General features: G+C 42.9%; 1 protein-coding gene across 1 annotated transcript; it reads right to left on the reverse strand.

Annotated features, from left to right (window-relative positions):
• Nucleotides 1–10,283: 10,283 nt before the first annotated feature.
• On the reverse strand, nt 10,284–12,305 carry tpbg (trophoblast glycoprotein). Its single transcript, XM_079757988.1, has one exon. It carries the CDS (start codon nt 11,902–11,904, stop codon nt 10,768–10,770), a length of 1,137 nt encoding a protein of 378 aa, XP_079614114.1. The 5' UTR covers nt 11,905–12,305; the 3' UTR covers nt 10,284–10,767.
• Between the last annotated feature and the right edge of the window lie 792 nt (nt 12,306–13,097).

A 13,097-nucleotide genomic window follows, 5' to 3' on the forward strand; every position in this document is an offset into this window, starting at 1 on the left:
TGACGTTTCAACTTGTATGTTTTGTTCAGTGGTGGTCAGGTTTCAGCCTTCCTTACCTTGGCCATGTCTCTAAGCACTGAACACCTTGTAATTCTGGGCACTCCGGGTAGATTGCAGTTCTGGAATATGGCAGCACTTGAGGATAATTGGTTCATGGTAGCTTCAAGTTTGATTCTTCTCAAATCTTTGGCAGTTAATTTGCGTCTTTTCTTCTCAATACGTTTCTTGCGACCCTGTTGGCTATTTGCAACAAAACGTTTGATGGTTCTGTGGTCACGCCCCAATATCTTAGCAGTTTCAAGAGTGCTGCATCCCTCTGAAAGACTTTCTACAATTTTTGACTTTTCAGAGTCTGTTAAATCTCTTTTTTGGCCCATTTTGCCTGAGGAAGAGAAGCTGCCTAATAATTATGCACACCTTGATATAGAGTGTTGATGTCCTTAGGCCACACTCTCATTCATTACGCAAATACACATCACCTGGTATGCTTAAATACAATAAGCGCTCAAGTTTATACAGCTTGATGTTGGAAAACATGCATAAAAATTATGATATGGCCAAAATACTCACTTGCCTAATTATTGTGCACACAGTGTAGTTGGCATCGAAAGTTGCGTGACAGAATTGTATCTTAATTAATTTATGAACAGAAATGTGTAGGTAAATATAAAATAAGCTGAGAAAAAAGCCCAGTGGAGCCATTCATATAGGCCCACTGTTATCTATAGCTGCTGCTAGAGACCATAGGGTCACCAGGACTGAATACATTACAATTTAATGATATGGATTTTAATCTATTTCCAAGAGTTTACAATTAAATGAAAAGAAAATACCTCCATTGCAGGTTGAAATGAATGTGGCCCTTTTACCTTCCACAACTTTTTCCACTTCCTCTCATCAGCCGAAGTTTCAGCTCTCCAATCACAAAATCGATGGACGCCACAGAGAATAACGGCACACATTTAAAATGGGATTTTCATGGTCTTTGCCTACGCTAATGTGTATGATATTATTTTGTGATTGAGCTGGACAGTGATGTGTGAGATTACATGTGGCAGAGGGTTCTTTGGGAGAGGTCGTGCTATAAAGCCAGGCTCATCTCTGAAGGTAAATGAGCCATTAGATTGAGTTCCCGTTTTGGTCACCCAATCCTAATGGGTCATCTGTCTCCGAGTCCTCTGGGTCAATGCAGCGAAAGAGTGACTGCCAGAACGCCTTCTATTTTTAAGTGATTTGTTGCCGTGAACCAACAAATTGAGTCTAGTATATATACTCCTCGGGTGGGGATCAAAACAGTTCATTAATAAAGCATCTATAAAATTGTTAGTGTATGGAGCTCGATGACAATCTCGGATAAAAATAAATATGCAGAGGAACAGCGCATTTGAGTTTGAGTTAATGACTAAAGTGGCTTTGCTAACTGAATTAATTATGTGGGCCAGAAATAGATACCATTCAATGTTTTTAATCTAGATTGCAATAATTAACGGTCAACCTTTTTTACAAACACAAACACTGTTGTTGTTTTTTATATGCGAGTGCACACAAGCTTGAATAACAAGCTCATTAAACAAAACATGTGACCTGCCTTTGTTTGAAATATGCCTAATTGTATATTCTACCTATTTGTTCATGCAATCATAGAAATACACTTGCTCCAAACTAACTGGAACTGGTTGGCATGATAGATATAAAAGGCTTCAAGTGTATAGTATTGCAACTAGACATGGCATAGCGGTGAACAAAGTTCCCCAAGAACCACATGATCCTACTCTCTCCATCTCTCGTTTACGTTGATCCCCAGGAATGTGTTTGTGGTAAAAGGAAAGCGTCTCTCCTCTTTCTCTTCCATAGGTCCTTTCTCTCCTCATATCAAACACTACAGCGAACCACTCGGATCTGTAACTCAGTCTCGCTCTATGTACCCGTACAATGCCCTCTTCTCCCTGACTATTTTCTAACAAGCCCACTAGGGTATATCAGTGAAAGCCTTCTGGGACTCATTAGTTGGCCTATTGGTGTCAGAGAGCATCAGTGTTACCTATAGGCAAGCTCAAGGTAATGCCATGCATACTTGTAGCAGGAGCTGCAAAGCTGACTATACACTGTAGGATTAAACACAAACCAAAAAATCGGTTTAGAGTATGATTTGACACTGCAATTGCAATGGTCCAGAAACGTTTAATCATTTGTCAATGCTCCTGATGTGAGATCTAGCTCCAACTAACAAATGACTCAAAAGCCTCTGTTGACTTAAATAGGTTTCTGTGTGTCGACGGTTTCTACTTTCAACTTGAGTGTTTGCAGTTGCTATCAACAATATGTGCAAAATACGTGTTGCCACGTGAGCAGTTTATCAAACTTCTGCCATGGTCATTTTTCAATTGTCTTTTCCTTTCCCTTTCTCCATGGTTTTCAAACCGTGTTGCCCGTCGGCGAGAGGGCCTTCTGTTTGTGTAGGCATCCCAGCCCCTAGGACTCCCCAGCAATATATCTTCACCTTATTACCTCGGAACAACCGGAATTTAGCAACCGTGTTGGCTGACAGCTATTGTGTGTGTGTGTGCGTTTGTTTGATTTTGTGTGTGTGTGTGTGTGTGTGTGTGTGTGTTTGTCTGCGTGCATGTGTGCCTGTTTGTGTGAGTGTCTGTGTGTGTGCAGTGGTGTGGATGTACTCAGCCAGACAGTCTCTAACTTTTATAAATCCTGCCGCTCAGCAACACGATGAGCACCCGAGGCGTGAACGCGAAAAGTTCCGCTCCCGCTACCTCATCCTAAATGACTGTTTACCACCTAATGTGTCAAGTGTAGCTTGTTTGATTAAACCGGTGTAGCCTGTTGATATAAAGAAAAATAAAACCTTGACTTGTGCGGCAGCGCGGGGAGGAAAGAATGGGTAAAGGGAAGTAGAGTTTGGGGCAATGGTTCCAGGTGGGACGGAGGGAGGGAGGGAGTCAGTGAGTCAGTGAGTGAGTGAGCGAGCGAGCGTGCATGCGTGCGTGTGTGTGTGTGTCCCTGCAGCCTCACTTGGTAGGTGTATGCATGCTGGGTAGGTGTTGTCTTATTGTTTTCCATCCATATGCATTTCTTCCTGAGTCATGTAATTGCCTTGTGGCCAGAAAGTCCATCTCAACGTGTGCTCTGGTTTCCTCTGTTCATTTCACTTAAGTCAGAGATTTGTAATGTACTGTGGTATTCCTCATGCAAGGAAAACTAGCCGGAAACTGTGTACTACAGAAGTGACAATCCCATTATTTTGTCCTCTGCACTGTATGTATCATGGTGTGAACTATCAATTACTTTTTAATCTAGATCACTCAGGGTGGCAATGGGATAGCCAAGCAGTCATCCAATAGCGTGGCATTATCTCCAAGGTTTGACTCTGGGCTCTACTTTACATTACCATACAGTGACCTGAGGACGCACTTTTGGCAGTGAGCCATTCTTCACTCACAGAACCTAATTTACCTTTTGGCTACCGGCCATTTATGTCTGACTGTCATTCACACACACACACACACACATACACACACACACACACACACACGCACATACAGACACGGACACAGACACACATACACACAGAAACACGCACACACACACACACACACACACTACCCAGTCACTGGCTTCTCAAAAGGCTTGTCTGTGTCCCTTGAGAAGCCCTTTGAAAATGGGCGGCAAATCAGCCCCTTCTGCCTGGCTCTCTGCTTGTTATCCAGAATCTGCTTGATCTAGCGCAAGCACCAATCTTCACAAACAGCACCTCAGAGGGAAGCAACACAAAAAGATCCATGGGCTTCAGCAACAGACATTGTTTTAAGCTCCGTCTTGTGACTGCGCTTGCTGCCATCGACCATAAAAGAAGGGGTAACGCGTTATCCAGACTGTCATCAACACTTCATCACAATAGACATTTACTGCTTTATACAAAAGATACACAAGAAAACATAGAGCGGCAACCATTTGATGTGTGTGTTTGCATGTGTGTGCGTCCGTGCGTGCACACATAGTAGACAGATACCCCACCCCACTGTGCAGTGCTATACACAAAACCCTTGTTGATGATGGGATGTCATAATATTAAGTTAATGAGCAGATGTAGGGAAAAATAAACCGTATTTCTTTTCATACCAGATGACAAACTTTGTCCCAAGTGAAATTTCTAAATGATCATGATTTTCCTCGACCTTTCTCCTTATTTTACACGCATACTTACATGTCGTACATATCAAATATTTGTTCTCTCTCTCCCTGATTCACGTTGGCTCTTTATTGTGAGGCTAAATGAGGCGACTGTATACAGCTTTATAATTCAACTCAAGTAACTTGAAAGCACTCCATGTATAAAACACAAGGCCAAAGAACAGAAGGCCAATGGGCAGTGAGGTAAGCCTTGCTTATTTCCCTTTAACCTTCACATTTTCCCTGGAAATCTACATTAAACGATAAGGCCCTGCAGGAATATTTTCTGTTTTTCAGCCCTGGAAGTGGCTTGGATATTCCTCATTAACAAGTCTACTTGAAATCAGCATAATGTGTTGCTGAGGACAGGGGAACAACAATGGAATGTGTCACAGAGAAATAATAAATAGTTAATGATTTGTAACATTGGGCAATATGATTTTGCAGCGGAGAACACACATTTTGTGTTCCATTTAAATGACTTTTGAATAACTCCACTGTAAATTACTATTCCATGGAGACTCAGGAATGACAGAATGATACGTCAGCAACACAATTACACAACACAATCATGATAAATCAAATGTACCCAACCCCGCACTCAGAGTTCTACATGAGAGGGTGACTGCCGCTTTCGTTAAACCATAAGCAACCAGAGCTAGCTACCCTGCATGGATGTGACTAGTAAGCAATCTTTTAGTGTTTCATATGTAAAAGCCGCTGTAGGGCATAATCTTACAGGGCCTGCTGTCTCGTGTACATCATGACCACCCCTGACCAGAAGCAGTGAATTACCCTTCCAACATGCAGGGCTTTATTCATGCTTTTTTCCCCTTCTTCACTGTTCAAGGGATTTGGGGCGAGCCAGATAGATTAGATTAATCCTCCCCTGGCATGTAGGCCTAGTGCTTCTGTATACTTGAGCGCATTGCTGGAATTTGGCCTTTAATTGGCCTTTGAGGGATGACTATTTCAAATCCTTAACGTTGCGTTAGCTTGTGGCGCCTCATCAGATACAATGGATCGTAAAAATAAAGATTCAAAGAGTATTTCTACCGCGCCATGGTGTGTGGAGCATGCGAGCCGGCGGCTGGGTAGAGTTCGAATTAGCAAACGCTAAATGAGCTTTTATCCGTCTTATCTCCCGACCTGGCTCATGTACCGAAGGGTAACTGGAGAGAGCCTAATTGCCCGATGCATTGGCTTATGCTTGCTCATAACAGTATCTTCAAGTACTATCTGATTTCTAACCATGGAGGTCACGTTACACAGGGCATTTAGAATATTGTATTCCATCCTGCTGTGTGTGTGTGTGTGTGTGTGTGTGTGTGTGTGTGTGTGTGTGTGTGTGTGTGTGTGTGTGTGTGTGTGTGTGTGCGTGCGCGTGCGTGCGTGCGTGTGTGCGTGTGTGTGTGTGTGTTTGTGCGCACGCGCAGTGAGGTTGTTTACCTATTATCCCCATCACTTCTGTTACCCGCCTCGCTGGCATTTAGGACTTGTCTCCTTTTAAAGTGAATAAAACATGTTGACATGGGTGTGGGTACAATTGGCTAAGGTGGGTTGTGATCATTACCAAAGAAAGACCTGTGGGAACCCAGGACCTGTGTGATCCATGTAAACTAAAAGCAAGTGAGAGCCGTTGTTAAAACATTCAAGAAGAGTGATTTGCAATGCTCAAATACCAGGGCAGTTTAAGAGCAGTAGGTCTACTGGTGAGACATAGCTCAGGGAAGACTTTAGTTCAGCTGTGAACCATCAGAGCGTTGTTGCATTAGGACTTATGACGTATCCAGCATGCAAACTGATTTATGGTTGGGTTATTTTTAAGGTTATTTTATGTAAACGTCTCTTCGCTGACCATGTTCAAGCAAAAAACAAGGCTGAACGACAAACAATCATAGCAACCAAACACTCTGTTAGAAGGAATTACTTTGTGTAATCTTATGTTGCCATGGTCTCCCTCAATAGGGGACTGTGTCGGCAAACACATTACTAATTACAAAGCTGAAAAATTTAATAATGTATTTGTTATTTAAAAAAGGTAATGCAAAATATAAAAATCGATGTATTTATATATAATATATATGTATATTTTTTTAATTTATTAAAACGAAAAAAGTAAATCTACTTCGACATTTAATCATGTTAGCTTTGCTTGTACTATGCTCGATCTTAAACGTATTTAATTGAGCATTATTTCACGTTAAGTTTAACGTACTAATGCTCCAAAATAAGCTTCACATGGATGGCCAGCAAGAGTGTACATCAGCCCTTAAGAGTATGAAACTGTCTACTGTTTCACTCCGGCTTTTCTTTGAATGATGATCTAACCAAGACACCTCAGGCACTTTGATAATGTATTGGGAGTTACTCTCCTCCTGAATCATCGTATTCACTTCCTTAACCTCCCCTTCTTATTATACTAAACCTATATAAAACTCATTTTAGGGACACCAGACTTCCCTGAATCCCTGAGAACTGAAATTAAGCAGAGCACCCCCCCCCCCCCCCCTTCTCACACACACAAGACTGAGGTAATGTTTTGGTTAGATGGTCTCTACAAAAATAATATTACTGGTTTGAGGCAGCTTTTAGGTCGCCACTGCCAATAAAATACCAGCCCCTATGGACCATAAATTATTTACCCGTAATGGCGTCATGAAACCGATTAAATACAGCCACAGTATATTTCCGTCTTGTTCAATGGGTCTGTGAATGTGAAGTGCTGATATTCACTCATTCCAACAGTGGTGGTTCATTTATTCATGTGTAGCAGAGCAAATCGTCAACCAGTACGATTGAGGATGTTTTTGATGGTCTTGAGCGATAGGCAAAATGCCTTCGGATGAATCTGGATGTAGCACATTGGACGTACAAGTTGGTGAGCATACACCCACACACAATGTTGGGCCCCCAGTAACATTGGACATACAAGTTAGTGGGAGCAGACACCCACACAATGTTGGGCCCCAGGTAGACAGCATACATGGAGAATAGTAGTGTGTTGTTGTATTGTTGTTTCTCCTTGTTTTACAAGTTAAAAAAAGCCCTCTCAAGAGTGTCCTATAGGAAAGGTCAGAGTAAAGGTCAGCATGTAATTAACATTTTACATCATGAACAATTGCGCACCTGACTCATTCAAAAGTTTGTAATACCCGCCAGCTATACCTCACCTGACCCTCCACACTGGCAATCCAAGTCTCATAAAAAGGTAATTCTCTCTATGAATTTAATTTCTACATTTCTTAACAACGCACGCACAAGGCACCAGATACTCCATCCCACCACAACCAGCATGTTACTGTGCCGGTGTCTTCTGGCCGCGGCTTCCTTCCTGTCCAGTGGTTATCTGGATTCTTCCTCTGGAGCGCACTTGTGGAAAGACATCACTCACAGGGTGGGCCGCGGGGCTGTCAGTCTAGATCTGTCTTCGTTTGTGTGTGTGTTTGTGAGTATGTATGTGTGTCTGTAGGGGGGGCTTCTACATCAAGCCCAGGGTGATGCAACTGTATTCGCGCTGCAATCGCGCCAGCAGCAGCACTTGCATCATAAATTCACATTAGAGAGGAAGGCGACCAACAATGTGTGTATGTGGGTGGGGGTGGGGGTGGGGGTGGGGGGACGGAGGGTCGGTCACAGTTGACCAACCCAGATGCCGAATAGCCATCATCACATTACCATAGAAACCTGGGAGCGACGGAGCATAAAATGCCCCCTCCGACGACTGAACATTAAGAACATTGCATGATTTATAGGGACATTTGAGGTATTTCTGCTTTTTATATTTATATCTATTGGCCCACGTTATAAGGTCGGGAATTTCTACGGTTGATCCGAATGTCAGCACACAAAGCGCCATTGCATGAGCACCGTTCGGCGGGCCCGGCAGCTTTCCAGGTGTTTGTGGAGCAGCAGACCAGCACGGTGAATGTAATTACGGCACTCTGGCCATCTGATAACCTGCCACTCTGCCTCTCAACACGAGGAAAGAACACCGGCATATTGAATGGGATTCAGCAAACATGGCAGAGAGTAAATGGAGAACTTATTCATGAAGTGGACAAGAGGGAGTGCAGTGTTAGTGTGTGTGTGACGTGTGTGACGTAGGGCGGCGGTCATAGACTAGTGTTATTTTATGTAAATGGTCCATACATATATATATATATATATATATATATATATATATATATATATATATATATATATATATATATATATATATATATATATATATAGACCTTATATCAAATTTATGTATGAAGCATTTATGACATGCTGTGCAAGCTGGGGGGAATTTAACAATGCTGTCAATTTAGAAAACGGCGCTCTTAAATGTCAGAAACGGCAGAGCAAATCTAGTCTGCTGTGCAAATATTGCTTCCACAGAACATAAAAACACACACACATAAATAAATATTTAGAGGGCATTATAACAAAACTGAAATTATGTAAGTAGACCAAGGCCTTGGCTAAGCAAGGACGAACATCAATGCCTGTTTGGCAGAAGGTGGGCAAGCAGACCCTGGCCCTGCTCGCCCCAAGCCCACATCAGAGCTCAGATCCTACCTATTTAAACTTCAAAAGGGTCCAGGGGAGCCGTTTTACCAATGGCAATAGACCCATGCAATCTAAAAAAGGAGCTGGAAAAACAATCCTTACCCTCAGTCAGGTTTCTCCTTCACCTGTAATTTCCTCCACACCCCAGCCCCCTCTTTTATGAAACATTTCACAGCACGCGCCACATGCGTACAAGAACCGTCTCACGCCGTAACTGTGGAAACATTAGATTGTGAGCAGACTGCACATGGGCCTCGCTCCTGGGATGAAGCAGCAAGCAGACTTCACCTTCAGGGAACGGTGTCTACGCCAGCCCTCTGAGAATTGCTCCTTTGTAGGTTGCCCTCGGTTTACCACCAGCAAAGAGCCTATGCTGGAAACTCACCGCCTTTGGCATGCCGTAGCAGTTGGACCTGTTAAAACTATAGGAGAGACGGCAGGGGGGTACACAACACCACAGCATTGTATTCTTAATACAGATACAAAATAATACAGAACCACATTTCATAGCTATTGCCATGATGCAACATCGTCAGCTTATGTTGCTACTGTATTGGACCAGGAACACACAATCCGGATTTTAAACACAGAGAAGTGGTAGGAACCTGGGCAGTACCGTACTTAGTAACACACAGTGAGAGAAATTTGACATTCTGGTCGGTGACAGGTTTGCTCCAATTCTCAGATCTGTTAGGGGCACCAAGGGCAGGTCCAAACAAGGATTGCTGCAGGCGAGATGTTGCTGCAGACTACATTAAAGAGGTTGTTAAAAATGTTAGAGTATGCACAAGAGATACACATTGTCATCTCACGTTGATTGACTCTAAAAGGCCTGGGGAAATTTGCTAATTTCCGTACCTAGACAACTGGCATACATTTAAATCTGTGACAGATATATATACAAAATACAGGCTATGTAATAGTGTAATGCTGGGGAGCTTTTTTTTCTCTTAAGTAAAAACGATTCTTATTCAGCAAATGCATATTTATCCACGCGACACTAGCAATCCAGGGGATATAATATATCATATAAACAAAGGGAGAAGCATTCAAACAAAGGAAAGGCTTTTACGCTTCTTTCCCTAATGATTTGGATTCAATTGTGCCATTTGTATTGCATTCATCTAAGAAACACTTAATCAGCTATACCTTTGACATCTTTGGAATGGTTTTACCTTATTTGGCTGTAATAATATTGGATGTTTCTTTTTTTTATTTCTAACCCTATCTTAGAAAAAGCACATTGGAAAACCTTGTAGCATGAAGTGTAATGTGAAGAAAGGATGTTTTTAGTGGTACGGTTCATACAAGTTGTAACATTCCTTAAGGCGCTTCTGATGTGTTTAAAGTAACATTGAGCTCAAACCGAGTGTGTGTGGTCCCAAATTCCTCAAACTACTCACTCTTGCCAGAGAAAAAAGATGAATATAAAAATCACCAATGAGGCATTTTATTTAGGAGATGGAACATTTTTCACAGAAAAAAAAGACATCTTTACTTAATGCAAAAAACTATGTAATTAGCACAATAAGTAGGCCTATTCCAAATACAATAAAAGCAATAGATTAATAGACAAGCAGTATAGTACAGTCAGGAATAATGACAAGAAATTATTTGCACTCCTACCCATTTACCTATAAAAGCCATAAAAGTAATTTCTGTCCCGGTTCTCCTTTAAGTTAAGTTAGAAAACAACAACATAGTTACACCCCCAAGGTTGATGCAATGACACATTGTCCATGCAATGTTCAAGTATATAAAAAAGTACAAATTGACATCACAGCTACCAGATGCGGGAGCATGCGTATATTCTTCCAATGGAAGTCATGTATTTTTATTTAAAATTTTATTTTACTTCGTCTTCTTTATTGGGGTGGGATTAAGGCGCCATCATGGCAGACAAGTGTTTTCTGTTATTTCCACAGGGAGTAAGAGAAGCAAGAGCAAGCACCCTCTCATGCAGACCATAATAACATACAGCCTTTCGCTCACTGCAGGGCATCAAAGACAGTGTCCCCACCTCCCTTAAACATCAGAGTTGATGCTGAGGTTGGCTAGTCGAGGGTCCGAGTTGATCTCGTACCGGTAGTGGTAGCCCTCCATGTGGTCCCGGCACGCGTCACGGATGTTGTACATCCACCGCTTGATGCCCTTGCGGTTTAGGTAGAGCACCAGCAAGAAGATGACCCCGATCAGGGCCAGCACCAGACCCAAGAACACGTAGGACGTCTCCAGGACCCCCTTCATGTCGCCCGAGTAGTTGCACTCTAGCCGTGAAGCGTCAAGCTTCAGTAGCGGCACGTGCTTCATGTTGGCCGGGTCCACGCAGGTGAGGTTCTGCCGGTCAGTCACTAGCTCCGAGTCCTTCAGCCACTCCACCAGGTCCTCCAGGAAGCAGTCACAGCGCCAGGGGTTCCCCGCTAGGAGAACTCGTAGGCCGGGCTTGAGGCTGAATTCTGCCAGGGTGGTGTTGGGGAGCTCCCTCAATCTGTTGTCCCTCAGGTCCAGGTCACGTAGAGGGGGGCCAGTGAGGGTTCCGTTCTGAACAGCTATAAGGGAGCCATTTCGCAGGCTCAGGGTAGTCATCTTGGGGAGGCTGGTGAATATGCCCCCCGGGAAGATGACAAAGTCATTGTTAGACAGATCCAGGCTGGTGAGCTGTGAGAGGATTCCACTCTGCAGGACACTCAGGACTACATCCAGGGAGGAGCGGTTGTGGAAAGCACTGCTGAGGTTTAGGACTTGCAATGTATTGTTTACAGGGAAAGCTCTAGCGCTAAAGTGCAGGATTTTGTTGTTGGTTAAATCCAGCTTTAAAAGGTTTGGCAAATTGTCAAACACCGTTGAATCCACAGATTTTATCTCGTTCCCATTAAGATAGAGATCTGTTAACAGCTCAAGGCGGGTAGGAAATGACTCCACGCCGAGGTTAGTAATGTTGTTTCCTGTAACAAACAAGGATTTAGTATTGTCTGGTAATGGTTGTGGAATTGAGTCCAAGTCCCGATTTTGGCATTTAACAGTCTGTGTGGCGCACAAACACACGTCTGGGCAACCTTCACAGGTCGACACCACCGCGAGGAAAAACAGCACACGCATCAGACCGAGATGTGTCGGTCCGTCCTGGGGCTGTCCACCCATTTCCACACGCGTAGTACACATTTTGACTCAAAGGTTGTACAAAAATGATAAGAATACCGCACGTAAAAAATGCGATTGGACACGACTCAGTCACGACCTCGATCCGTGCCGAGACGGGAAACTTTTCAGCGTTTCGCCCCCGACTCTGCGTAGCTGTGGTCCTCAGTTCCGAATCAAACTTGATGGGATGGATCCAAAGAATTGGCCCCAAACCATAACTATATAAGTCTACATTTCCTTGAATGGTATCACCGCTACGTGGTAAATTATTGAAGTTACTTACAGCACGCTATTCCTGATCCCAAACTTGAAATAAATACCAAGACACAATATTGTCTCATTTAAAAACGAACTGCACGTTTCGTTTAGCTTTTGTCGTTGCAAGACAACTTACTTATAAGGATGAAAAACAACAATCAAGCCTTAAATCCACATGACGCCATCGTTTGTGCCTTCTCGTTCTGCACGCCGGTTCCAAGACAGTGGGATACCAGGGGAGCTTCTGATATGATGCCACGGTGCAAACCATTAGAAGGAAGGGACCAACCGCTTTCCGTGCGAGGGGGAGCTACAACTAACTTTACTTTCAGTCAAATTCATTATTTACCTCAAATCCTCTTGCAATGTAAGACTTCTATCCTCTTTAATATATGATTAACTGATTAACTGTATAACGTTTCTCTTGAAAAGGCAGCACACATGCCAAAGGGACCAGCATGATGCACACAGAAATCTTGGTTTGCTCCAATTTCACTTTTCGAGCGGTGGTGATATGAGATTGTGCCCCCCATGGGTAAACCAGTTTGATATATAGGCCTATTATAAATGTTGTCACCTAAACCAGTTCTCTAGGCTCTAACCTAGGCCTGCACATGTATTTGGTTACCGTCATTATCTGTTGGAAACACATAGAACTTTGACATATCCTTTAATTTAAATGATGAATGACATTATAGGAGCAGACCTTTTTCAGAAGATTTACTCGATTATCAGTGGATGGCAACCAAATCCTTACTCAAACCATGGCAAAATGTTATTCTGTGAAGACTCATGATTATGCTTAGTCCCTAAAGTCTAAGGCCTGTGTTCACAAGATCCAATTCTAGCTCATTGGCCCTGTTGAAATGTGATTTGGACCTATACTGTTTCACAAAGATAAGAGATGGAATTGTCCCCACCTAGTGTTATATCATTTGAATACACAATTCTGTATA

The sequence above is a fragment of the Pollachius pollachius genome (genome assembly GCF_949987615.1).
Source record: "Pollachius pollachius genome assembly, chromosome: 1".
Classification (NCBI taxonomy): Eukaryota; Metazoa; Chordata; class Actinopteri; order Gadiformes; family Gadidae; genus Pollachius; species Pollachius pollachius.